The sequence below is a fragment of the Furipterus horrens genome, unplaced genomic scaffold (genome assembly GCF_987537825.1).
Source record: "Furipterus horrens unplaced genomic scaffold, mFurHor1.1.pri manual_scaffold_3, whole genome shotgun sequence".
Taxonomy (NCBI): Eukaryota; Metazoa; Chordata; class Mammalia; order Chiroptera; family Furipteridae; genus Furipterus; species Furipterus horrens.
The window spans coordinates 14,114,417-14,142,177 of record NW_028327173.1 but is presented as its reverse complement, the minus strand read 5'-3'; the positions used below and the strand labels follow the sequence as shown (position 1 = coordinate 14,142,177).

The 27,761-nt window shown below is 53.2% G+C and overlaps 1 protein-coding gene across 3 annotated transcripts in view; it reads right to left on the bottom strand.

Annotated features, from left to right (window-relative positions):
• The window catches only part of EPHB2 (EPH receptor B2), a 164,051-nt gene that overhangs the window by 25,337 nt on the left and 110,953 nt on the right, over window positions 1–27,761 (bottom strand). For all 3 annotated transcript variants that reach the window (XM_090268759.1, XM_090268760.1, XM_090268758.1), the window contains exons 4-5: window positions 9,284–9,439; window positions 7,852–8,187 (exon numbers count right to left, since the gene is read on the bottom strand). In XM_090268759.1, the coding sequence (XP_090124885.1) occupies window positions 7,852–8,187; window positions 9,284–9,439 (492 nt within the window). The remainder of the gene's footprint in view (window positions 1–7,851; window positions 8,188–9,283; window positions 9,440–27,761) is intronic.

Below are 27,761 nucleotides of genomic sequence, written 5' to 3'. Positions count from 1 at the left end.
GATCAGGTTGGCACCCGGTTGGCTTTGTCCTCCCTCTGATTGCCTGGCCCTATCTGCAAGTGGGATTTGAGCAGGCAGAGGCCAGGCCCTGGGCTTGGTGCTGTGGCCACATCTCATCACCCACCTTCCAGTGGGCTGCTGAACTGCCTTGATCCCACACCTGTGGCGGCCCGAGGGAACCCAGTCCTACCCAGCGCCTGGATTAGCAAGATGGCAAGAGCCTGAGCCTCAAATCAGAGAACCCGGACCATCTACCTCACTCTTTGTGCCTCAGTTCCTCCTCTGTGGAATGAGGACAATGGCAGGGATGTTGGGAGGTTAAATGAAGACCTGAATATAAAGAACTTGGCCCAGAGTAAGGGGTCAAGGGATGTCAGCCACGTGTAGCTGGATGTCTGGGCCACTGAGACGCTCAAAGAGCAGTGTGAGTAGCTGGATGTTCAGCAGAGGCTCTTGAAAGGCGGCGGTGGTGGTGCAGGGGAGAAGAGGCAGCATTCAGGGTTCAGATCCCAGGTCTCTTACGGACAGGTGATGGTGCAACCTCAGGCAGGTTACTTCTCTCTCTGAGCCCAAGTTCCTCAGCTATAAAATGAGAAGTGGCAGACACTGCTCCCTGCCTACCAAATATTCACTCTTTCTCTCTCAAACTAACAAAACTCTGGTTCTTACCTAGGCACCTTGTGCCCAAATATAAGATTATATTTCCCCCAAACTCTGGCAGTTAGAAGTGGCCCTATTATAAGCTAGAAGTGCTTGCCTATGATATAAGCTGAAGTGTGTGATTTCTCGGAAGCTTCCTTCACGGGGAGGAGTCCTACCCTTCTTATTCTCCTCCTTCCATTCTGCTGCCCAGGACATGGAAGTGACAGCTGGAGCTCTTGCAGCCATTTCTGCCCACGAGGATAAAAAGAAAGCTGTGTTCTGAGAAGCCTGGATCCCTGATGACTCCATGAGCTGTCCTAACTCCTATCCTGCAATATCTTTTCCTCATAAGAAAAACAAACCTCAGTTTTATCTAAGCCACCAGGGTAGACTTGCTATGTTAATCCCCTCCCTATATCTATACCCTTTGTCCTGTAACTTGTGTGGTCCCTACTGCCTCTGACTCTGGGCTTGGCCACGTGACTTGCTCTGGCCAATGGGATATAAGCAAACATGATATAAGTGGAGGCTTGAGAAAGCCCTCCGCATGGGCCTGCCTACTGTCTTGGTTCCCCGTGATTGCCCAGGAACGAACACGTGCAGGCCGACCTGCTGGAGGCTCAGACACACGGAGCAGAGTTGTTGTCCCATTTGTCTCAGCCAGGGCCACTCCTAACCAGCTGACAGCAGTCAACCCCAAACATGCAATAAAGCCCTAACAGAACGCAACCGTGTGACTGCCCCCCGCCAAGACCCAGCCAGCCCACCCAGAGACTCTTGAGTTAAATAAGTGCTTCTTGTTTTTACGCCATTTGGTTTTATGGTTGATTGTTAAACAGCCGCGATCTGTTATTTTTCTTCCTGTTACATGCAGCCAAATTCAGTCTTAACTGATACTCTAGGGTGGCAATGCCTTCCCTGCAGAATGCTTGGAGGATCAAAGAGGACGATGCATTCAGAGGGCTTGGCCCAGGGAGGGAAGTGCCCGCTCCCTTTCTCTTCCTTTCCCCAGGCATGGGCCTCACCAGAGGCTTTTTTGGCCCCGTTCTCTCTCATCCCCTCCGCCCCCGGGGAGAGAAGTAAGTGAGTACGTGCTCATGCCAGTTCTAGAGACTGAGCCTCCGTGTGCCCGACCCCCAGGAGGGCGGGAGGATCAGAGGAGAACATGGTGGCAGACAGGGCTTTGGAAAGTTGGAAGTCTTTTCACGAGAAAGCCGTGTAGAGTGGTGTCACCTGGCCAGACTGCTGGAGACAGGCTTTGCCAGGAGCTGCTGCAGATCTTGGGTAGCCACTTAGGAACCTCTCCGGAAGTCAGTTTTCCCCTCTATAAAAGGAGGTGTTTGCACTGGCTGAACTGCAAGGCCCCTGCCAATGCTGAGGGGATAGGCAGAATAATGGCCCCCAAAGATGTCAACGTCCTAATTCTGGCACCTGTGGCTACGTTACCTTACATGGCAAAAGGGACTTTGCGGGTGTGATTAAGGTTATGGCTCTTGAGATGGAAGATTATCCTGGATTAACCAGGTAGACCAAATCTAATCACTTGAGTCTTTAAAAGAGGGAACCCTTTCCCAGATGAGGGTCAGAGACAAGAGAGCTGGAGTGTGAGGAATGCTCGGTGCCCTGTTGCTGCTTCTGAGAGACAGGGGGCCATGGGCAAGAACCGGAGAGGTCAGCTCCCAGCTGACGGTCAGACAGGAAATGGAGACCTCCCCTTATAACCACGTGGAACTGAATTCGGCTGCCACCCAAGCGAGCCAGGAAATGGGTCATCCCATAGAGCCTCAGAAAGGAATACATCCTGCTGACATCTTGCTTTGAGTCCGATGAGATCAGGACTGGACTCCGGACCTATGGAACTGTAAGGTAACAACTGTGTGTCATTCTAAGTTGCTAAGTTTGCAGGATTTTGTAACAGCAGCCACAGGAAATTAACACACCATCTGATTTCATTGTAAGCCTAGCCATCATGTAATTGTTCACCCACTCTGTCCTAGGTGCTTCGTGGCCAACCCGGAAGCCGAAATGATAAATAAGTGCCCATTTTGATGGCAAGGACATTGAGGCTCAGAGAAGTGAGGTCTCCTGGTAGGGCCTGTCCACACAGATTGGGAAGGGCTGTGCTGGATGAGGGCCAAGTGAGCCAAGCCCAGGACTGATACCTCTTCTCCCCCATGACCCACTAGCACAGGACAACAGGGGAGTTCCCTAACCGTTCAATCACCTGTTTGGTGCAAGTGGCCCCAAAGGCTGCCTTCCTCTGGCCAGGCTGTGGTATGGACAGGCCCATCTGCACAGCCCGCCTGACGTCTGCAGAAGGCCTGTGTCCGGCCAACACTGAGCCCTGAGTATGCAGCGACGTCATTATTTAGGCTCTGTCGCTGGCTGCCTGGTGACCACAGGCAAGTCCCTTAATTCTCCATGCCTTGCTTTCCTTACCTAAGAGACAGGATAATAATAGGATCTACCTCATAGTTTTGTTGTGAAGATTCATCATTACGGACTTGGAACGGTGTCTGGCACATAGCAAGCACTTGGTAAACGTGGGTTGTTATTATGACAAGAGTGACTGTAGAATGATTGTGGCTTTTTGAGAGCCTGCCTGTGCCCAGCAGCCTACGAGGCACCTGAACAGGAGCTCAAAGCCTCACAGCAGTCCTGCAAGGAAGATGCCGGCTAAGTAACTTGTCCACGGCTACATGCTGGTGGGCAGCCAGGCTTGATTCAAAGCCAGATTGGTTGGCTTGATGCCAAAGCCCAGACTCTTCCCACTCCTTCCCACGCGCTCTGGAGCCGGGCAGAGGTGCAGCTGCTCAGAGCTTGCCGAGGGTAGAATCGTGTGCATGCAGCCCTGGAGGGCAGCCAAGGACAGGATGCAGCCCCAAGGATGAGCCCCACATGACTGACGTGCTGCACACAGCCAGGTCTGCGTGGCTGTCTCTGCTTTCTCATTCGGATCTCAGCTTACATGCCACCTCCTCAGAGAATCTCCTCGGATCCCCTCCCTGAGGCTCGTCCTCTCCTGTCCCTTTCTGGTCTTGTTTGCTTGTGTTAAGGGACACAGACCCTGGACAGCCAGGCTGAATTCTGGGTCTGCCACTTTCCAGCTGAGTGAGCCTGGGAATCTGTCTGACCTCTCCAAAGGCCTCCTTCCTCAGGGGTCCCTTGCGAAGACTCATGAACATGGGGCAGAAAGTCGGTCTGGAATGGCGGGGTAGGGTTCAAAGATGGTATGAAGGCTTCATGAAGTCAGAAGACAGCTCAGACCCCGGTGAATGCCAGGGGATTGCAAGCAAGGCCCAATCATTTGCCCCAAAGAAGTATTTTTTTCCTTTTAAGGCAATGAGCTAGATATTTACATATTGAATTTTAGGGTCTGATTAAACCTACTGCTGGATGCATTTGTCTGGAAATCAAGTCCCCAGTCTTGTTTTCCAGCTTTATTGTACTTCTCCACCCCTCCCTCCCTCCACGCCTCTCTGAGCTCTGCTGCAAATGTCCACTGAGTATTCACTGTGGTGCGCTCCTGTCTAGGTGCCGGGAAAACCATGGTGAGGAAAAGCAGACCCGCCGCGTACACTGAGTGGTGATGGACAGGAAAGAAATTATGGAAGACAAGGCAAAAACTCAACCAAGGGAACTTGAGGGCCATGGTGCTGGGGCATGTGATCACGTCAAGGAGGTCAATGAAGATGAATTCAGGTCTGAAGAAAGGTTGGGGGTGGGGGGAGCATTCCAGGCAGAGGGAACAGCATGTGCAAAGACCCTGTGGCACAGGAGTCTGCTGCTTAGGAGGAAAAGAAAGAACTCTCCCACTGGCCTGCTTCCTGTACCTCCCTTTCCCGGGACACCTCCCCCCCTGCATGGTTCCATCTCTGCTTGTTAGAAGCTTCTTCATTCTTCAAAATCAAGCTCAAATGCTTCCTCTTCCCAGAAGTCTTCCATGGCATGCCTTTCTCCTATTCCCCAGGAAGAAATGATTTCTCCTGCCTGTGATCTCCCTCACCTCCCTGACCCCTCCTAGGGCCCTCACGCATGCCACCTTATATGTAGACTGTCCATGCCTCATCTTCCCAACCAGGACATGAATCTGCAAGGACAGGAACCGTGTCTTCTCCAGTGTAGACTTGGAGTCACATGATCCTGGGTTAAATCCTAGTTGAGGCCACTTAGTAGTGGGACTTAGCATAAAGGACTCTATTTCTCCAGGCTTCCATTTCCTCATCTGGCAAAGGGGGATTGTGTGGTGGGCATGGTGTGGCTGGCCATCTGTGAGAGCGGGGCTTTTTGGGGGGCTTGGAGGGCTTACAGGGGCTCAGGCTCCCTTCGATCTGAGTTTCCCAAATTTCTCTGACGGTAAGAAACACTGGAGCCACTTGGTAAAAATGCAGATTCTCGGCTTATTCCTGGGGTTCTGATTCAGCAGGTTTTGGGTGGAGTCCAGAACCTGTCTTCTGAAAAGCTCTCATATAGTTCTGATGCACAATTTGGTGAGGAAAGTGAGGCCCAGAGCGGGGGAGTGATTTTCACCAGCGTGATAGGCTGGGTCAGGTATCTTAGCTCTTCCTCTCTGTGACAGGATTATGCACCCACACCCTCTGTCAAGTAACGGCAGGACTCATTTTCCATGGTGAGTGCACCACAAGCAGACAGGTGTTGGCGTGGCCTGGCGTGGCCCGGCCACTCGTGTTCCCACCATTCACCACAGGAGAAATAAGCCTGGGTGGCTGCTGGTCCAACGAGAAGGAGGAAACATGGAACAGACCGAATGCAGTCCACGTTCTGGAGTCCGTGCTGAGTAGCTAAACCCTGATTGACCCACCAGGGTCAGTGAGTGAGAAAAATAAATGTTTATCATTGTGAACCACTGAGTTTTGGGGCGCTTTTGTTACACAGTGGTATGGTAGCAATAACTGATTAGTACACTAAGATCACCCAGCAAATAAATGGCAAAGCTGGAATTCAGACTCAGGTTCCCTGTTCCTAATCCAGTGCTTTTTCTCACTGCTTCCATCCCTCAATCCTGAGGGCCCTCCTCGCACCTCCTCTCTGTAGGCCCCTCACTTCTACTCTGTGCCATCTCTATGCTCTGGGAGCCTCCAATTCCAGACAAGAGGGTGCCATCCCATAGCCCCAACTCCAGCCTCGCTGCTGATATGCTGAGGCTTCTGGAGCAGGCAGTCCCACCCTTGGGGCTCCCAGGTGGATGCCGGGAAGCACGCCCCTCCCTCCCAAGCCAGGGAGAGAAATTCAGGGGCTCTGGGGAATTCTAGCTTCTCCCTGTTGCAGGATTTCCCCCCCTTGCCTCCCACTGGGAGCCTGGCTTCTTTACCTCAGGGCTTTGTCAAGCTGGAGAGACTCACAGCTGCGATCTGTTAGGTGCCTCTGCCAACAGTTGCTGTCTTCAGAGGGCCTCTCAGCCTGCCCACCCCGAGTCAGCTCCACTCGGGGTGGGACTTAAATGCACCCATGGCATCTGCAAGAGCTGCAGGACACGCTCAGACACATGCCCTCTCAGCCACAGCAATGCCACAAACACTCACAAACAAAACCATACTCCTCAGACACAAACACACAGACAGGCAGACCGCATTCAGACCTACAATCTTGCGCTCACGAACGCATGTGTCAGTAAGACGAGGTCACATGCAGTCAGAAACACAGTCACCCAAACAACAGGACAAACCCATACAGTCTCCAAATATACTCACTCACACACACACTCAGACCCACAGTCACACTCAAGGGCCCTTGGACATACCATGGATTTAGTCCAAGCACTGCAGCCTGTTAGACCTAGTGAATCCCTGCCTCTTATCCTTCCTGCTTTGTGACTGCTTTTCTGCGCACCATCTGTAAAATGGGGACACAGATGCCTCCTACTCAAGGAGGCCAGGGGGATGCAGCGAGGTCAAGTGTGGAATGCACCCCTCAGCCGGGTCCACCTGGTTGCCCTCTCCCCTTCTGTGTCCTGTGCGCGCCCTCCTTGCCTCCTGAATTCCATTTCTTTCTATCACTCCCTCCAGATTTCTGCTGGGCCTTTAATCTTGCCTCCTATAGCAAGCCTTCCGGGACCTGTGTGGGCTGGACAGCCTGCTCCCTTTCTTTCCTGTAGCCCGGCCTCCCTTGGCTCCTCCTTGGACAGGGCCCAGATCCCGCTCACAGCACGCTTGGCAAGGACTGTTGTGTGAATAACTGGGGGGGCATGTTCACAGTGCCAACCACAGAGTTTTCTGCCCACAGGTACCACCATAAGGTTCTTGCAAATCTCACATGGTCCTTGGTTGGGGGGTGAGGCCACAATCATCTCCTGGACCTGGCCACAAGGAGACCTCAGGTGACCCTGAGGACAGTGGTCTCGGAGGAGACAAGGGGCCGGACCCCTAAGTGGACTGGACGAGGGGGTGGAGGTGAGACTGCATTGGGTGGCAACTTTTTATTTGCTGTGACAGAAAGCAGGGTGGAAATGGAGGGTGACCTGGGGTCCCAGAAAGGATGACTAAAGGGGACCATAGGCAGAGGAGTTCTGGTGGAGCTAGACTGGAGCGGGCTGAAAGTTCAAAGAAAGCACCTGTGGAAACTGCTAGGTGTTCACGGAGCCTGTCTCTCCCCCTCCCACGTGGTGGGTTTAAGTTAGGCCGGGAGAGGTTATGCTTCCCAGCTCCTTCGTGGTTTGGTGACACCACAGGACCAAGTTCCCTCCGGTGCACAGAAGTGATGGGGGCCACCTTGGCCTTCTTTGCTTAGACCATGATCACTGCCCGGGGTCTTCTCTCGCCTGCCCTCCCTGTGGCTAGGACACAGCCATGCATGCCTGCGACTCCACTTGGACCACGGAGGGCGGTGAGACAAGATGGAAGGAGCCCACCTGGAGGGTGGGTCAGAGCGACCCTGCTAACCTGGACTGCTCACCCCTGGGCCCTATGTGAGAGAGGAATGCACTTCCATGTTCTTTAGGCCCCCAGTGTCAGGCCATTTTGTTACAGCAGCTCCACTTTCACCCTCCGTCATGCAGCACGTTCAACAAGTGACAGCAATTATAAACACACCTACAATGGTAACACTCTCCCCGGCGGCCGGATCACACACACAGCCTTTGAAAAGAGGAAGCCGCAGATGGGAGGGCGTCTTTAACGAGGGCTGGCTGGGTACCCATTTGGCACGGCGTGGCGTGGCGCTGCTCCCGGAGCCCGCCTGGGAAGTGCTTACCTGCCTGGTTGGTGGTGATGTTCACAGAGGCGAACTGAGGTGAGAAGGGGCTCTGGTCAGTGACGCCGTTCACAGCCTGGATCTCGAAGGTGTATTGGGTGTGGGCCAGCAGGTCACTGATGTAAATGCGGGGCTCGGTCAGGCCCAGCTGGCGGGGGGCGTACTGCACGTTATCCCCGCAGCGGGTGCAGGCACCCCGGCCGGAGCCGCAGCTCTTACAGATGATGTTGTAGACGAGATCCTCGCGGCCTCCCGTGTCGCGGGGCGGGGTCCACTCCAGCATGACTGAGGTCTCATTGACACTGGAGATCACGGCCTGGGGTGCAGAGGGGATGGCTGGGGAGGGGGAGAGGTGGCAGTCAGTGGGGGCTAGGGGAGTATCTCTCTGCCCTGGCTCCAGCCCACACCTCCCAAAATGCTTCCTCTGTATACTTTCTCCTCTCCACCCACCAGAGAGATGTTTCTAGAATATAACTCTCATCCTGCCGCACATCTGTTTAAACCTTTCTCCCTGGATGCCAGCCTCCTTGGTGTTTGTGACTAGGGGCAGTCTTTTTGTGTTGGGAGTTATACCCACGCAATAACTATTTCCCCTTCTTCCTTAGAACAGAACCCAATTTTATTCAGGTGGCAATATGTCCAACTGAGAGACTATATTTCCTGGCCTGTGATGAAGTGCTGGCTACTGATTTTAGTGGAAGTTATAGGTTAGGGCTTTTTCTTAAAAGGAGACAGCTGTAGAACATCCCTTTATCCCTCTTCTTCTTTCCGCTGCCTAGAACACGTGTGATGGACTAGGCAGCAGACCTGACAGATAGAAACCACATGCCATGTGTGGCAGAGCAGAAAGAAAAAGCCAAGTTCCAGAGAACTCCATGGACTTACCCTCCCATCCCAGGAGTGCCTCTCTTTGGGCTTCTGTTATGGGAGAGAATAAGTCCTTATGGTTCATGCCAGTGGGGCCAGCTCTCTGTTACTTGCAGCTGAATGCCATTCCTGTCACTGCCCTCACAGTCACCCTTTCTAAGAGAACCTTGGCCTGTGACTCAGGGACCCGCTGCCAGGTTAGAACACTGGGCAGCCTTTTCTGCCACAGACACCACCTGCGTTGGGTCTTCCTCTGCCAGCCCTGCCATTCCCTGTCCCTTTGTGAATCAAGACCTTGACTTAATCCTCCATGTGACTTAGCAGAAGGAGGTAAGGAGCCAGATGCCAGCTCTGTGGGTATCTGCATGTTGGCAGCATGACCATCCCAGGGACAACCCCAGGATGGTCCTTTTGCAACCAGGGTTCCATTTCCGCTTCCCCCAGGTACTGGCTGCTCTTTGCTCAGGAAAAGCTGGCTATAGCCGGATAGCAGCCCAGCCTTTGCACTGGGCTTTTCTGCAGGTGACTGTGGACTCAGACATCGCTCTAGGGGCCCTAGACGTACTTGTGCAGGGCATGTCCAGCGGGTCCAGGTCTGCTCGGTAGTAGCCATTGCGGCAGATGCAATTGGTGGCCCCTTCTGAAGTGGTCCGGCTGTTGATGGGACAGTGGGTGCAGGCCTCATCCCCTTGGTTAGCCTTGAAGGTTCCAGATGGGCAAGCTAGGAGAAAAGACAAAGTCACTGAGTAAGCCAGTAAGCACAGAGAGGACCACGCAATCTCATGGAGGGGACACGCAGCATCATAAGGGGCCACACAGCCTCGTGGTAGGCCACACAGTACTATGGAGGGGACACACAGCGTCACTGCTGAGCAACAGCATCTCCTGAAGTTCTTGGGTTGGGGGGGTTTCCAACGTGGCAGTCCTAGCTATCCCCAGAAGGTTCCAGGCTACGTGCTTTCTTGTCTTTAAAGCTGTCTATGCATTCCGCTGGGGCCCCTGGCCAGCCTTCCCTACCTACTCCAGGTTGGCTGTGCCACAGCTTCTAGAAACAATCCTGACTTAGTCTGAGAGCTCTGAAGAGGTCTGATGGCTGGCTGGGCCCTGATTCCTGGACCGAGAGGCCTGGGCTCCGGATGATTGAGATGATTATGTTACAGTAGGAAAGTCCTAGCACAGTGCAGAGCATGTAGAGGCGGCGTGGTAGAGAGGGCAAGAACACTGGCTTTGGAAGCAGACAGACCTGGGTTTGAGTCCCAGCTTGGCTTTGTACTGGTTGTGTGGCCTTGGACAAGAGGCTTACCCATAACTGAGACTGTTTCCTTATTTGTAAAATTATGATTCTAAAGCCCATTTCTACAGGCCATTGTGAGAATTTGGCAAAAGTGTGTAAAGCACATGACATAGGGCTTTGCACAATATAGGTGTCCAATGAATAGTAACTGTTACAATAGTAGGTATTTGATTAATTTATTAAAATAAAGGGGTCTGCAGTACTATGGATGGCCAGAAGAGGGCAGTGTTTGCACTTGGTGGGCATTCAGCCATCTGGGATCTCATGGGGTCTTCGGCCTCCTTCCCTGCTCTGGGGGATGCTCAGGGTTTGGGTTCAGGCCCTGCAGCTCAGGGCTTAGGTTCTATAAGAGGTGACCACTCCTGTATGGGTCTGTGTGCCAATCTACCCCACCCTTCTTCCTGGGCCTGGGCTGGGCTCTAGGTCCTGCCCCCTTCCTGGCCTGTTTCTTCTTCCACTTACTGGGGTTCATAATCCCAGGTCTGCTGTGGTGCCCTAGGGGATATCACGCAAGGCGTAAGTGAGAAGGTGGACAAGGGAAGAGCTCTGCAAGGGGCAAGTTCCTCTTTGGGACGAAATGTGGCTCAACTGTCCACAGGCCAGGGGCTCTCACCGGGATCACATTCTGTGCTGGAGCACTGTGTGACCTTTGGTAAGCGACTCTACTTCTCTGAGCATCGCTTTCCTCATACATAAATGGCTAACATAAATTTCCCAAATCGTTTTTACAGCTCAGGCTTCAAGCTTATTTTTCAAGTCCAAGTCTTAGCAAATCACCCCTCCCCAGGCCTTCAACCAGCTCCAGCCTCGGAGACCCCGTTCTCCTTGGTGCCAACATTTCTTGAGTTCAGAGGGCTTTATTCCCCTGCCATAATTATTCATCAAGGGGTCTCCTGCCATCCTCTCGGCTCTCCGAGAATTGGAGCCATGTCTGATTCACAGCTCCTTCCCTGGTTCCTAGCTCAGAACCTGGCACTCAGTAGACACTCCATATAAACACTTCTAGAAAATGTCTGCTTAAGTGGAAAGAGCTTGGGCTTTGGAGACCATGCAGTGAAGAGTGATGGCTGGTCTGCAAGCTGCCTGGCAAATGCCAGCACTGCCTGGGCCAGCAGTGTGACCTTGGGCAAGTCACTTAAGCTGTTCCCTCATCTCTAAAAAGGGGACAACAATATATCTACCTCCTAGAGTCATGGTGAGGATGACATTTGGTTAATTTAGGGAAAAATGCCTAGAACAATTCCTGGCATTATTAAACTATCTGGTTCAAATACCAGATCTCCTGGGCATCCTGCAGTTTTCTCATTGGAAAGAGCACCTACCCTATAAAGTGGCCATGAGAATTGCAGCTGATGAGCTGTACTGGCTTGAGGTTGGGAGGGGTGAGGGGTTGCAGTTACAATCTCAGGGCTTATCGCTAGAAAATGGCACCCCCACCCCCAGGACCCTACTTTGCCGGCCTTTGGAGGGAGCTTCCAGAAGGTGGAAACCGTCCTAATCAACAACCACCTACTGATGCCACCCGAGCCAGGTCCTTGAGGAGCTGCCAGGTGAGGGGAAGACAGGACTTTGACACATCGACCAGGCCAGAGAGACACCAGCAAGGATGGAGATGAGTGCCCCTGGGGAGCTACTGGGGCTTCCACGGCACAGACCGGCAAACAGGGCTCGAGAGCGTGAAGAGGAAACGGCCGACATTTATTAAGTACTTACGAAATGCTGGCGCTGCTCTAAGGACTTAACTCGTAATAACTCAGCCAAGCCTCCCCCGGGCCTGTGACGGAGATGATGTTATCATCCCTGTTTTCAGGGGGTTTCAGGTGGGGGAACGAGAGAACAAAGGTGAAGCAACTTTCCAAGGATGTGGGCTTATAATGGCAGAGCTGGGATTTGATCCCAGGTGGTCTGACTCCAGGGGCCACTTTCCTAACCACCACACTACAAGCACCTTTATGGGATTTGCATTGTGTCAACGGCCCATGAGTGCTGACCAGGGATTGGCACCTTCTGCTCTGGGTGCCGGTCCAGCGCTCTCTCCACTTGGCTGCACTGGCTCTGGGACCCCTGAGCCTCTTGCCCTCCCTCCCTTTCACCTTCTTCTTAGGCACCAACCTTTCCCTGCTGGCTGGCTGAAGGGGCTCCCTGAGCCTCAGTTTTCTCTGCTGTAGAATGGGGCACAGGGCTCCTGTGAGGGCCTAGGGCCATCTTGATAGATGCCAAAGGGTTTTGGCTCCAAGGCCAAGATCCTTCTGGCTCCTCCTCAGTGAGCGCCTGCCCAGCTTAGCATGCCTCTTCCATCTGCTGGCAATTTCTGGGCCCGGCTAGTGGGTGGCTGCCTGCTCTCCCCTCCGCACTGTGCCAGCCCCTCCATCTGGGCCGCTCTCCCGGCTGTCCTCTTCCATTAGCGTGTCCTGGCCCCCTCTGAGCCTCCCTAGGCTGCCTCCTCCAGGAGCCTTCCCTCTTTGGGTGTGCTTCCCACGGCTGATCCGTGTCATCCTTCAGGGCCCACGTTAATGTCACCTCCTGGGGAGGCAGGCCCTCCCTGACCACCTGGACTAAAGCAGTTCTCTCACAATAATGTCTGTGTTTGTTTCCGTCATGGTCCCGAATCACAATTTGTAATTACAGTTGACTGTTGAACAACATGAGTTTGAACTGCACAGGTCCGCTTATACGTTCATATCCGTGAATTCAACCAACCATGGATTAAGAACAGTTTTTCACATTCACAACATGATTGAAGATACTGTTTTCCATCCAAGGTTGGTTGAACTCATAGATTCGAAGGGCTGGTGCCCCTAATGCATTGTTCAAGGGTCAACTGTATAACAGAAGACAGTTTGTAAATGTGTGTGTTGTCTTTTCCCTGCACTGAAGGACCTAGAGGAGGGCAGAGGAATCAGGTTTGGCCTCATTGCATCCCGAGTTCGTGACAGAATGTTGGGCACATAGTAGGTGCTCAATACAACAAATATACCCCTTACAGGATGTTGTGAGAATCAGATAAAAAAGTGGGTAAGGAAGTACTTAGTCAAGAAAATGCCAGGTTTGGTGCCACCATCATCATCACCACTTCATCAGGCCACATGGATGCTCAGATCCCTCTCCACGTCTCATTTGTTCTCTCCATGGGTCTTCCAAGGGGGCCTGTCCACTTGCCAGGATGATCTACTCATCCTGATTTTCAAACTGCAAGCCCCTTTATCCTGGAAACACCCGTAGTCTTAGGCAACCGTCCTGGATACTTCTCCAGCCCCATCTGCCACCTCTCCCATGTGTTTGCAGTTCCCTAGATGCCCTGGCTGCATACACACTGCTCCCTTTGCCTGAATGTTCTTCTCCTTGCTCGTCCTGTCCCCTTGGGATTGGTGAATCTGACATGTGCACCTCTGGGAGGCCTGCCCTCCTCTCTCTACAACAGATAACTCGGGCCTCTGCTGCAGCGCCCCAGACACGTGCTCCATAGGCAGTGATGTGCTGGTAAATGGCTGACTGGGGGCACAGGGTGGTAGAGCCCTGATCTGTTGTGTCTGCTGATTGCTGTGGTGTAAATGCTCCCAACTACCAATGTGAGATAACTGAGTTGGGAAGAAAGGCCCACAGCTGGCTCTTGTAAGCCAAGCCGGCGCACACCAGCTCTATCCCACCACTGGACCTAACCCTTTGTGAATTCTCTGTGTTCTGCCCACTGGTCGGTGAACGCTGGTTGGGGCAGGGGCTAGGTTTTTAATCTCCACGTGCCTATCACCTAATACAGGACCTGGCACATAGTAGGTGCTCAGTTAGTTCAGTTTCTGAATGAAGCCAGGTGTGTCTCCCCAACTGGACAGTGAGCAACTTGAGGGCAGGGGTTGTGGGTTTGATAAGTTCACATACACAAAGCACTTAGAACACCTAGCAAGTGCTCTATAAATATTAGCTGTGATTACTCATCCAGCACTCAAAGGCAATAATAATTCCCACTTACCACGTGCTTTCCAGGTGCTGGGCCCAGTACAAGTGATTTACATGGACTTTCTCATTAAATTCACATGACCATCTGAAGTAATATTATCAACCACCCCCCCCATTTTACAGATGAGGAAACTGAGGCTCAGAGGGGGCGCGGGACCACACCAAAGTCACACAGCTTCTAAAATGGCAGAGCTGAAGTTTGACTGCAAGTCATTGTGGTTCCAAAGACCTTGTGCCCAGGTACTGCCAGACACAGAAATTATCAAGTGGCTGAATGTCAGGACGAGAGGCCATGTTGTCAGGCCTCCTGTGAGGGTATGGAGCTTGAGGAGGTCACTCAGAAAGGGACAGGCAAAGCCTGAGCCCCAAACACAGGATATGAGGCCAAAGCAGCCGGCCAGCACCCGCCTTCTGCTGATGCTCAGAGCCCTTGGCCAGGGAACCCCAGGCGGGGATGGATGGCAGCCGGCCGGGGAGTGGGGAGGAGGATTACAGGGAAACAGATTTTCTCCCGCCTGCCCCCTGGGCTCCAGGGATAGGTGATAATTGACCGAATGAGCCCCGAGTCAGGCCAAGGCAGGGCTCCATCTGGGCCTGGCACGCAGGGGCTGCTAATTGGCACTGGGTGATCCTTGGAGCCTCCCTGGTTGGTTTGCTGCTCTGCTCCCCTCCCTCTTCCAAGAGATTCTGGCTTACTCCCCAAAATGACTGACGCTACAATGAAGTCAAAGGCTCGTGTGCCGAGTGGCAGGCCTCAGGGGCGGGGAAGAGCTTCTCTGTCTTTTGGATGTCTGGTGACTCTAGGCAGAGCATGGCCCATCACAGTTTAGCTCTAGCTACTGAGAACCTGAGCAGGAGTTGATGACATTGAACCTGGGCATGAACTGTGGAGTCGGCTGCTGAGCCTAAGTCCCAGGCCTGCCTCTTGCTAACAGTGTGACCGTGGACATGTTACTAAACTCTGTGCCTCAGTTTCCTGGTCTGTACAATGGGGATAATGATAACACTGACTTTGTATTTGTTGTGGAGATGACATGAAGTAATACAGCGAAAGCGTTTGACACAGTGCCTGCCTGGTTCACATTAAATGCTATACACGTGTTTGCTGCTGTTATCTTCATTCATTTTTGGCTCACCACTTTCGATTACAGAGACAAAGATGTAGCCCTCAGGACTGTGGGTCCGACTGGGGAGATGGTGAGCGATGAATTTATTCAACAGGCATTTATTAAGCCCCTATTATGTGCCAGGCACTGGGACATTGAGACAAAAGGCCCATGCTCTGCCTTTAAGTGGGGGCTGGAACACTCTCCTCTAGCCAGGCCTGAGTGCTGGCCGCTGTGGGCAGAGGGGCCAGGGACTGGGTTCTGGGCTCTGCTGAGGTATAAAGGGCAGATGACGTACTTTCCTGCCTCGGGATCGCCAAGAAATTCTGGGTTTGGGTCAGGGAAAGAAATTTGACCAAACAGGGGAGAGTCCTGACCCTGGAGCACGGAGGCCCGGGCTGAGCTGCCGTCGCGGCCCCTTGCTCTGAGCTCGCTCTGCACTTGGGTCGGACCATCTCTATGGCCCCTTCCAGCAGTGGGACTCTGGCTGTGGACAGGCTCAGGGACCCAACCTTGGGCCCAACCTTCTCCTGAACTGTGCAAAAATCGATCTGTGTATTTTCTGGGGCTTGTGCTGTGCATATGTCAGGGCTGAGCTTGTGTTGTTCTTGTGGTTGAGTGGGCGGGGTTTGGGGGTCTCCCTCATGCAAAGTGGTGTTTGTATTTTGCATGTGTCTTGTTTTTGCTGCTGAGGTTGAGCCAGTGGAGTCAGACCCCCTGGGCTGGGCTGAGCTGATCTGGGCAGGGTGCCCGATCCTCTGTGCCCTGGGCAAAGGCTCACTGCAAGCAGGCGGCGAGCTCCTGGGATAGAAGGAGCTGCTAATTCCTGTGGCTACCATGTGCCTTTCCAGTGCTGAGCCTGGAGCTTCCCTAGCCCATACCTTGTCCAAAGTCACTCTGGGAGTTAGGGGCGGAGCCTGTGCCTCCACAGTCCACGTTCTTTCTAACTCCTGCCTCCGAAGCCTCTCAAGTGTTCTAGCCTGATGACAATACCCTTCCCATCCTTGGCCCTCCCCTCCCCTGAAAAGGGGGGGTCCTCCCTGGCCAGGTTAAATCCAGAGAGCGCTTCAGGGTCATTCCCCTGTGATAGTAGCTCCTACTGGGACCACCCAGGGGATATCAGTCATCTTGCCCCCCCAGCACCACATGCCCAGGTCTCCCTTGCCTGCCCCTGCCGGGACCCCGGCTCTGTGCTTCCCTGCCAGCAGCTGGCAGGACCACAGAAGTCAGAAGGCAATGGCAGGAACTGTTTGAAAATGCTTCCTCTTTGCCAGAAGGGGGAAATCCAGGGCTTTCCCAGGCCAGCCTCTATACCAGCCATCTACCCAGTCCATCTTCTGCTCAAGAACCTTTAGTGGCTCCCCTGTGCTTGTGGTGAGTCCAGCCTCAGCCCCAGCACCTCCCAGCTGCGCCTGAGATCCCGTCCCAGTAGGCCATGTCCAGCCCCCCAACAAACTACTTGGTCTCACCTCTGGGCCTTTGCTCAGGCAGTTCCCTCTGATACGCTGTCCCAGCCCCAGCCTGGCTAACTCCTTGTATCCTTCACATCTCAGCTCTAGCCCAAATCACCTTTTGGTCCTTCTCCTAGAACCGGGGACTGGGGCCTCTCCTGTGCTCCTGAGGCCACACCACTTTGCGCCCGCCACTGCATGATTACACGGCCGTGATTCTCTGCCTCCCGCGCAAGGCTGTAAGCCCGGTGACAGCAGGAACCCACAATGGCCGAGAGCTGATGGACAGCAGGTCTCAGGCAGCGTTTGTTGACTGACTGAGGCTCAGAAAGGTGGGATCTTATGCGTAAGGTCACTCAGCTTGTGTGTGGACGGGAGATTTTGTTCTAGTTTCTGCAGCCCCCCAGAACATGTCAGGGCCCCCAGAACCCCTCCCTGTGACCCCAGGAATGGCTCTCAATGCATTCCACCTTTGTCCCTCTTGGTATTTGGTTAACATTTGTCTCCCCGTGTCCCACCTTCCCACTGCCCAATTGTGAGCTCCATGAGGACAGCCACCATGCCTGCCCTGCTCATTGCCTGGCACAGAGGATACTGGTAGAACCTTTGACCCCAAGGCCAGAGTGACCGGAACTTTCATGACCACTGTGTCTCTTGACAGCTTCTCCCCTGTTGTAGGTGGGTGTGGGGGGTGGTAGAGCTCAGTCTCCTGGGGGAGTAAGAGCCTGCACCCCACAACCAGCACAGGCAGGTGAGGGTGTTCCACGCTGGCCCGGCCAGCCCCTGGACCCTTTGTCAGGCCCCCCGGTCCTGGCTCTGGCCTGCCTCCCTTCATGCTCTCCCCACACAGGGGCTGGGAGCTCCCGCCCGCCCAGCAGGCGGCCCCATTCCTCCAATTTCCTCCCAATTAATCAAGCTCTGAACTTTTTAATTATCTGCCTGCAGGGTGACTCCCCACTCTGGTGAAGCAATTAAGGACATTTCCAAGTGCTGTGTGGCTGCCGGCAGGCAGCTTTGACCAGGCCTTGATGGAAGAGGTGAGGGGAGGGAGGGGCTGGTGACAGGAGGAGTGGACAGGAACCCCCCTGGGCCATGGCACTGCTGGGAGGCTGTCCTGGGGTCCTGGCCAGGGCCACTCAAGCGATCTGGGGCCACATTTTTTACTCAAAGCCCTTTCTCTGCAGCTAGAATCAGGCACTGGGTTAGGTGCTTTACAATCTTACTGCATCCTCACCTTGACCTTGGGATCAGGAAATATCATTATCTCTGTTTTACAGATGTGGAAACAGAGGCTCAAAAACATGGGGCAACTCCAGAGACGTCACTGGGATATGAAGCCAGCTCTGAGTCTCCACATCCGCTTCATTCTACTGTCTCTTATGGATCAGTGGGGCCTGTCAACGTGGCCGGGGGCATTGAGGAAGGGCGCAGGTCAGGGGAAGCCTCTGGAGGGGATGCCACCCAGACCTGATGAAGAGCACAGGCTTTCCACGGGAAGGGCTATGGTTGGGTGAGGGTGTTGCAGGTAGGGGGGGCGCAGCCTGTGCAAAGGCACAGAGGCAGGAAACAGCATGGTGTGTGCCTGGGGAGCTCCAAAGGGTTCAGGGTCACTGAAGCCTGAAGCTCGAGGCTGAGAGAGAGTGGGAGATGAGGCTAGAGAGGCAGGTGGGGTCTGGGTCATTGGAAGTCGAGAATATTCATGACCTTCTGGTTCAAGCTTCTCATTTTATGACTACAGAATAGATGAGCCACACATGGACAGTGACTTGCCTAAAGTCACACAGCCATTTAGTAGCTGATGGAGCTGGGGCTGCAGCCCAGGAGTCCCGATGCCCAGATGGGCAGGGAAGACAGAGGGGAAGAGGAGTGGTAGCTGTCAGACCGTTGCAGTAGCCTCCCGACCGGTGTCCTGGCTTTCGCCCCAGCCCTCTCACCTCCCCACTTTCCTTTGGCAGCAGTCTGCTCTCAACACATCAGCCAAAATGATCCTGCAGGACAGGAATCAGCTATGGGTTGCTCCTCTGCTTGAAACTCTTCAACAGCTCCTATCTCACTTGGAGCACAAAAGCCCCCTTGACATCTGGTTAAATTAATTGGTTGGTATTTTATTCTCTTTTGTAATTGTATTCCCTTTGCCTCTCTGAACTTCCTGCTACCCCTGCTACTACTATTACCCTTCCTTTTGTCTACTCCATTCCAGCCACACCGGCCTCCTGGCTGTCGTAGAGCACATCCAGGCCACCTTGAACCCCAAGGCCTTTGCACGGCAATTTCCTTTGCCTGGTTCAAGCCCTAGCTCAGCTACCTCTTCACTATGTCCCACTCTGAGCCTCACATCTTTCTTCTATAATTGAGGTTAATGCTGCACACTCTACCTTCCTCCCTAGGCTAACATGAGATCCTAGTGAGAAAATGGGGAACAAATAGAGGTTCATGAAAGCCCTCCTTCCAGTTTGAGGTTATCACTGTACCAGGGCTTATAAAGATCCTCACAGGGTCCTTGAGAAAACTGGTCCCTGGGCCTTTAGGGGGGTCGAGCCTCCCAGCCTGCAATCCTCTGGCCTCACAGATGCTGGAAAAGGGAGTGTTAAATAATAATCACAATGTGCCTGAGGGGAAGCCGGATGTGTTGGGAAAGCTTGACACATCTGGCAGGGCCAGACTGAGTCCCCCTGCACATCTGGCTGCTGTATTGACAGGTGGTGTAGTGGGTCACTGAGGAAGGACCTGGAGGGCCCGGTCCTGGTGCCACAAGGAGGTGATGGCCAGATGGAGATGGGGAGCATCGCCTAAGCTGTCACGGGCTATTGCCCACCCGTGGGTCTTCTCTGCAGGCCATCCACTGTACTTTGATGGCTGTGTTCTGAGGGGCCAACTTAGGACCCAGAACCTGGGCCACCAGATTCCTGAATCCCTGCCTTATTTTGTCGGCGCCAGCCACCCCTGCTGAGGCTTGGGGAGCCTGGGAAAGCCCCTCCCCTCTCCAGCTGGGGGGTACATTTTCGGGGTCACCTCATATAGCACTTCCCCTTCTATGGGATCCAGAAATGTGGTCATCAGCTCCACCTGAGGGAGCCCCCTAGGCTGAGAATGGCCTCCTCCCTCCTCCCACCTGCCCCAAGAAAGCCATGGTCATTAATAAAGGACACAATTAGCTGTCAGCAGAGAACATGTCTGGAATTTTTTACCTGCCCATGAGCACGGTTAAGGCAACAAACCCCTGAACCCCCGGGGAAGCAGCTGCCACACACCTTTCAGGGGCCCCGACGCCCGGCCCAGGGCAGGAGGAGCCTAGGGCTTTTTCAGTGTGGGTTACGCAGGCCCAGGCCTGCTCAGGGCCGTTTTTTCCAGGCCAGTGGAGAAAGTGACAGAGTAAGAGAGATTTCCTGGCAGAAGTTGTTTTATTCAACCCAACAGGCAATACAAATTCAATACAATTTTCTCCCCCTTCCTGTGCTGACTTACAGTCTTTTAGAGCTAGAAGGACTTTAGAGAAGAGTTTGTTCAATCCCTCACTTTACACCTCATTTTGCAGCTGGGAACCCTGAGGGCCAGGGCGGGGAAGTGGCCTTGTTTGTGGCAGAGGGAAATAAATATGCTTCCCTTCTCACTTCTCGATGGATCCCTAGCTCACCTAACACAATTAGAATTTGTAGGCAAAGTCCGAAGGAATATTTCAGTCCCTGACAGTCATTGTGCACACACTGCTGAGTCCTGACTCTGTGCTGGGGCTGAGGGTTGGGGGGGACAGGGGTGAGTGAATGAGGAAACATGGTCCCTGCCCTCATGGAACTGAGGACTTAGGGAAAGTGACAGAGGGAAAGAAGCAAGGGATAACACAAATGCCTATTACACAATCTGTGACTGCCTTCAGGCAGTGTGGTCAGGGATGGCCTTTCTAAAAAGGTGGCATTTGAAATGCAATCACCAGAGAGAAGGATGTTTGCCAAGGTGGTACAAGCCTTTGTCCTAACAAGGCCATAAGGATGGGATTTGTCACCTGTATGCTGCAGATGAGAGACCTCATAGCAATGAAGTGCCTTCCCCAGGGCACATGGACACCAGGCTCAGGAGCCCGGCCCTGTCTGTCCCTCCTGCCTGTCCCTCCTTGCCCTTCTGGGTCATTTCTAGAAGCATCACTTCCCCCAGTGACCTGCAAGTTTGGTTAGCTTGAGCCCTGGTAACCTGTGACTTGAGTGCTAATGAAAATCCCATTCAAGAGGTCCTGGCACTTGGCGCCTCAAAGAGAAGGGACTAGGAAACACAAACAGAGAGAAGCAGAGCTTGCCCACATTCACACTGAGGCCTGGGGGGCCTGCAATCACTCTGCCTCCTAGGGGTACAGAAACGTTGCCCTCCTCCAGTTGGCTTCTGGGGAGCAGGCACCGGCCTCAGCTAACCCAAGCCATAAATCAAATGCACAAGATGTGGCTTTGGCAGACATCCCAGTGAAAAAGATCTGGGGGTTTGAGTTGACCACAAGCCAAAAGCTGCTGAAAAAGCCAACGTGGTCTTAGGCCATCAGAGTGGAAGTAGAGTGACAGCCCGGCACCCTCCCTGCTGCTCTGGCAAGGTCAGTTCTGAGTTCCGCATTGAGAGGAGGTCCAATGAGTGAGCGCGGACAGCCCATCTCAGGCCTCCAGCTTGTTTCCCATCTGTAGCCGTCCCTGGGTGGTGCCGAAGGGCCTTGGAGTGGGGTCTCAGGTGCGAACTGTCCTGGGCAGCATTTCCTAGGCACGCAGCAGAGTTCCGAAGCCCCGCTTGCCCTGGAGCATCCTCTTGTCCGGATCCCCGGGAAGGATGGGTTCTCTCCCTAAAATGTAGCTCAGCTTCTGCCTCCCCATCCCAGCCCTTCTAGATACTGGGGATTGGAGATCATGTGTGTGGTCTCACTAGGGCCTGCCCTTGATTTGGGGACAGACTTAATAAAAAAAAAAATTAAGCCCAACAAGGTTTTTCTAAGTAATATCATCATGCCCAGCTTTGTATTGGGCACTAGGCACAAGAGTGGGTGAGAACAGAGACCCTGGCCTTGAAGACCACTGCTAAAAGGGTCCTTAAAGAAGGTTTTCCAGAGGAGGAGCCATTTGCATGGGTATTGAAGGATGAGTAGGAGTCTGTCTGGGCCAGAAGAGATGAAGGACATTTGAGGCAGACGGACAGTGTGTGCAAAGGAGGGCTGAAGGGCCTGGCAGGCTGGCCAGAGCATGGGCTGTGGAGGAAGAGTAGGACCCAAGTAAAGAAGGGTGACCTGCAGTTATGCCACAGGGGCTTTGTGTGCTCAGTGATGGAGTCTGGGGTTTTACTCTCTCACAGCAGGGGAGCCAGGGGTGGTCCTATGCTGGTGCTCAAATGGCCGCCCGGGGGCCCTCTGCCCTTTCTTCTGAGCAGCCTGCTCGGGACCTGGCCTCCTCATGCCTCAGTCCCCGTGCTCTGGCCTCTGCTGGCCCATGCAGTGACCAGTGCCAAGGGATGTATGCGGGGAGGACGTGCTGGGCCTGGGAGCCCAGAGAAAGGGGCCTTAACATGGCTCTTTCGAGAGCTGGTAACACTTGAGGGGCAGGCTGGGCAGATGGAACAGCCTGGGGAAAGGTGTGGAGGTTTGAAGCTACACAGCAAGGCTGAGGACCTGCAGCTGGAGCCCCAAGTCTGGGAGTGCGGAGGTGCAGGACATGAGGCTGGGTGGGCAGGCAGGAGCAGGGGTGGACAGCAACGAGCCTCCCATCCAGCATGCAACTATGCCTAGACGCCTCTGTGCCTGCTGCCTGCGGATCAGGTAGCTCTGCCTCTGGCAGGATGGTTTGTGAACCCATAGAGAATTGGAATAAGCCTGCCCCATCCCTGGACTGGAACATTCTTGGGTCATAAAGTCCCCCATGGATGTGCAGGGAGACCTGAGGATCCCAGTCTCCTCTGCAGGGCTCCTCCGAGGCTAACTGATCCAAAGCTTTCCCAGGGATAGATGGCCTCATCAAAAGTTACTTTAAAAATACCTGGAGACCCCAACATCTCATAAAAATCCCACACCTTCTCAGTTTTACAGGGCCAAAAGTTGAAAACTATGAGCTAACAGTGAGATTTGCAGAACGAGGGCTCTTTGGCCAACAGCTGGGATACTTCATGACAAATTGCCCAGACACGGTCATTTTAGAGCAATCACCTTTAAATGGCGCTTCAACCTGGCCCTAAATGTCTCCTTTATTTGAACAGCATGTTTATGGGGCCTAGGCTGCTGTTCCCAGCTTGTGCATTGGTTTTATAAGAGGAGGAAAGTGAGAGAGAGAGAGACAGACAGACAGACAGACATCAAAGCAGAGGATGATGACAAACCTCTAATCTCATAAACTTCTCTTATCTCAGTCTTTATAAAAATGGGGAGGCCTGGTTGTCACTACAAGTGGCTCTGAAAGCTCATAAACTTGACAAGCACTTAGCTCCAGCACCCATAGGGAACGCCTCTAATCCTTGAGAAAAATGAAGACGAAGAGGGGGTGGGAGACAACTTCTGGCGAGGGTCTGCCTGCAGAGGAAGTAAGTCCACGCTGTCACCAAGTGAGGGCTGAGAGCACAGTTTCCTAGAGTACATTCTATGACCTCATGGCAACCTTGTTTGAGAGAGTCTCCCTGGTTCCAGGAGAGGCCAAAGCTAATATTTAAACATTTGTACTCTTCTGATAAATAACAGCTCACATTTAGAGCTTACTCTGGGCCAGGTACTGTTTTTTTAAGTGCCTTGTGTGGATTAATTACTGTAATCTCATATTATACTATAATTATCCTCGTTTACCCAGGATACAGGCACAGAGGTAAGTCACTTGCCCAACACCACCAGTTCGGTGAGTGGCAGAGCAGGGATTTAAGCTGAGACAGAAGCCATGTGCTTTGTGTCATTCACTGCTCGCTCATCATGCAAGGGGCAGGGCCCCGGGCTGGGTGGGGACGTCTGTCAGCTCCGTCTTCTCCCCTCGCCTCATTACAACATCCCGAGGAACTCCTGGGCCTGTTTTACAACCGAGGATCCCGAGGCTCAGAGTGTGAGTGGCCTGGCCTAGAGCACACAGTGCAGGGCGGCAGAGCTGGGATCTACCCTAGCTGCCTGGTGGCACCAGCGTCCAGATCTGACCATACTGAGAGCCCCCAAGGGGCTGGAATCAGTTAGGGTCCCAAGGATCAGAATCTGGTGCCGTCGGCGGCAGGCTTTGTTGACTCTGCTGGACTCAGAGTCCTTGTCTGAACCTGAGGGCTCTGGAGCCATGCCTGGCTGTGTCTCCTCAGAGAGGCAGTGCAGTGCAGTGGTTAGTGCTTGGGCTTAATCCAGCATCACCACTTCCTAGATGGGTGACCTTGCATCAGTCACATAAACTCTCTGTGCCTTAGTTTTGTCATCTGCAAAACGGGGATAATAATGCTATCTCCCTCTTAAGGTTTTCGAGAAGATGGTTAACATACATGAAGCACTTAGAACACTGGCAAATGTGCAGCAATAAAGGTTAGATGTTAGTATTACTGTGACCTTCTCTCCTGGCAGGTCTGTCCCATATCCTGGACCCTGCTGCCAAAATAGACAGTCCTCTGACCAGTTCTAAATCCCCTCACATTACAGATGGCTATCTGGCTAGGCCAGCCTCTTAGCTGTCTGGGCCTCCTGCCATCTGAGAGAGAAAGCAGCACTCTAGGTTCAAATCCCAGCCCCAGCTCTTCCTGGCTGAGGGCTTTAGGCCCAAGGTACACCCCTTTGAGACTGTTCTCTTGTCTGTAAAACGAGGATGATAACACCTGTTTTCGTAACATAGCAGGGAGAGTGGGGACTTAGGCTCAGGAAGACTGGGTCTCTGCTTCTTGCTCTCTGCATGACCTTGGGACAATTGCCTGAACCCCTGGGGCCTCAGTTTCTTCTGCTGTAAAATGGGGATACTTCGTTGTAGGGTTTTATACTGTGAGGACAAAATGAAGTTATAGCTGCATGATGCCACGTCCTGTCCTACAGGGGCTCATTAAGTGGCTGTTAGGATCACCCATTTCTCCTGGCAGAGATCATTCATTCAACAAACATGAAGCCCTACTATGTGCCAGGCACTGTTCTGGCTGCTGGACACATAGCCACAAATAAGACAAGTGATAGCAAATAAATAGTAAGTGATGTGCCAGAGGGGGCCAAGGGTGAGGGTGAGGTACTGTAACTGGGGTGGTTAGGGAGGGCTGCTCTGAGCTAACTCGGTCGTGAGCTGAGACCTGGAGGAACAGGAAGGATCTAATCGTGGGGAGAGTGTGGGAAAGAGGATTCCAGGTAGAGGGAACAGCTTCTGCATGGCCCTTCCTCAGGAGGGAATGAAGAAGCCCAGAGTGTCTGAGAAGCGGCAGAGGTCTGAGTGGCTGGAAAGGAGTGAACGGGGGCAAGAGAGTGGGAGAAGGGGCAGAGCTGGAAAAGCGAGCCCCAGCCAGGTCTCGAGGGCACAGAGAGAAGATGCAGACAGACTCTAAGAGATGGAAACCGCTGGAGGGTTTTAGGCAGGGCTGTGAAGCGACCTGCGATTTGAACAGGTCCCTCTGTCTGCTGAGCGGGGCATGGACTAGTGGGGAGGCTGCACTGTGGTCCAGGCAGAGATGGCAGTGGACGGACAGGGCAGTGGCAGTGAGGGTGGAGAGATGTGGTCGGATTTAATGAGGACCCATGAGCAGCTTCTTCTGCCTTCAGTAACACCCGCCTTGAACATAAGGGCTGAGAGCTGAGATGCCATGTTCTGCTTGCGTGAAGGAATAAAAGTGTTTCCTTCAGAGTATTGCATGACTTCAGCAGTGCCTTCTCCCCGAGGACTCTCAATCAGCGAGCTGACTGCCCATTGAGAGCTGGTAATTAGGCTTCTGGGACAGGTGCCCGGGGGGCTGGCAGAGGCTCCCTTCTGGGCCGCGTGGAGTCTGTGGCCACGCTGCTCGTTGGCAGAAAGTTCAAAGGGAAGAAGGCTGCTCCCAGGCAGCTCTCTGCTTCATTTTTAGGGTCCTCCTGTTGGTCCTCACGCAATCCCAGGCATGTGGCTTCCCCACGGGACCCCTGCTCGAGGTCTCAGCTCCTGCCCAGGTGCTGGCGTCCACCCTCTGCCCCCAGCTGTGTCTCGTGCCCTCTGAACCAAGCTTATGCTGGGAGAGGCCAAGGATGTGTCTTTGCCAGGGACTCAAATGTCACACTCTGTGTACCTTGCATGTGTTAGAATAGGATCCTTCCCAAGACACCAAGCCTTCATGCCAGGAGTTAATCAGATGGTGGACATTTCAGGCATTGTGACCGGTAGGGGAGAAGTGACTTTGGGCTGACAGGGCACAGGCTGCCATTCACATTTCTTACGGCCTCCTGCTGTTCCCACCTTCATGACTGGGCCATCTGCTCCTGAAACCAGCCCGTAAATCACAACTTCCCAGAACAACCACACCCCTTGCTTCTGTTGCCTGAGCAGTACGTTTCCTGGCCACTGGCCTCTCGTGCCAACGAGGAAAGTGAGGCTCAGAGAGGGAAGTGACTGCCCAAGAACAAGTGGGTGTTGGTGGCAGGAATGGGCCCCGATTTCCACCTCCAGCTTTGAGTTGAATGTGGTCTCCATGGCACCAGGTCTGCTTGCTGCCCAGTTCCCTCCTGTTCTACAAAGACTGGAATGACAGCGGGAGGTTCTGGTTAAGATCAGGGCAGTAACCGACAAGGCCACTTATGGGTAGTGACAGCAGGAATAGACAGCAAAGCATGTGTCCTAAGAGAGCTTTAAAACTGACCATGCCAATCACTTAGATATGACACAGTCATCTTAGATGAGTTAGGCACTAAGCCCTGCCCTTTGTCTACTAAGACCATTATAAGAGCCTCTCCCACTGCCCGAAGGGTTGCTGGCAGGCAGAGTCACTCATTCATTCCACAGACACCGACTGAGAACCTGTTATGTGGCAGGTACCCTGCTGGGGACAGAAAGACATCATATACAATCCCTGCCCTTCATAATGGCTACTCTGTAGTACAACTCTTTCTCTGTGAGCTTCTCAAGTGGTTAAGAGAGTGGCCTTGGAAGTCAGACCACATCCTGGCTGTAAGACCTTGGGCGACTCACTTTACCTCTCCATGCCTCAGTTTCCCCATATGAGAAATGGGGATAATAACAATGCATATCATATAAGGTCATTGTGGGGGTTAAATGAGTTAACATATGTGAAGTGCTTGGAACAGTGTGTCTGCACAAAGTAAGTGCTTAGCTCTGCTCTTCCTTGCTTTGAAGGACTTTCAGGATTTCCCAACCAAGGTCTTCCTGGCTCAATAGTTACTACTGGGTTTTATTTCTAACCCTCGTGTCCTAGGCTCCCTCTTTCTTTAAGCATCAAGGAAGAGAGTATGCAAAATTCATTTGTCAGGAGCTATCTATCAAGAGTGTCTTTACACTCGTGCTTAAACGATCATCATTATTCCTTCAATAAATAATGCTAGACACTATTCTAGGGGCTTTAAAGGCCACATCACCTTATTTAGTCCTTACACACCCCTGGGAGGTTGTTACTATTTCCCCAATTTTGCAGAGGAGAATGTAGGCTTAAAGAGGCTGCATGACCATCCAACCATCCAGCAATCCAGCCATCCACCCATCCAGGATTTACTCAGTACCTAATACGAGCCAGGAGGCCCTGTGCCAGGGCCAGGTTCAAGTCCCAGCTAGTAACAAAGAGCCCAGCACCTGCCCAATCAGGGCTTCCAGTCCAGCCAGGAAAGACCAACCTACATCCAACAACGAGCAGCATGGTGGGGGCCACAAATGAAGAGGTGCAGGGTACGATGGGTGCATTCAATAGGAGCCAGGCAGCATATGTCATGGTGCTTCAGCCCAACTAGGAAAGCCACCCTAGAGACTTCCCCTTCTGCCCCCAAGCCACTCCTTTCAAATCCCATCTTTGCTCCTTGTCAGCACTGCAAACTTCTGTTCACCAGGGTTGGTGGCCCCCTCCTCTCGTGATCTCACAGGCTACAGATGTCATTCACCCCCAGGGAAGCCCAGTGTATTTGCATCCTATACTAGACCTCATGTGTGACATTTGTTTGCTGGCTGAGTGCTGACTGCCATGTTCCCTAGCTTTAGGAAGTCTTCCTTAACTGCCACCCAGCCCCACAGCCCTGTCTGGGGACTGCCACGCCTGAACGCTTCTTGGAGTTCCCGCAGGAACTTGGGTATCTCCAGCTAAGCCCCGTACCATTTTCCCTTTGAATTTCTACCT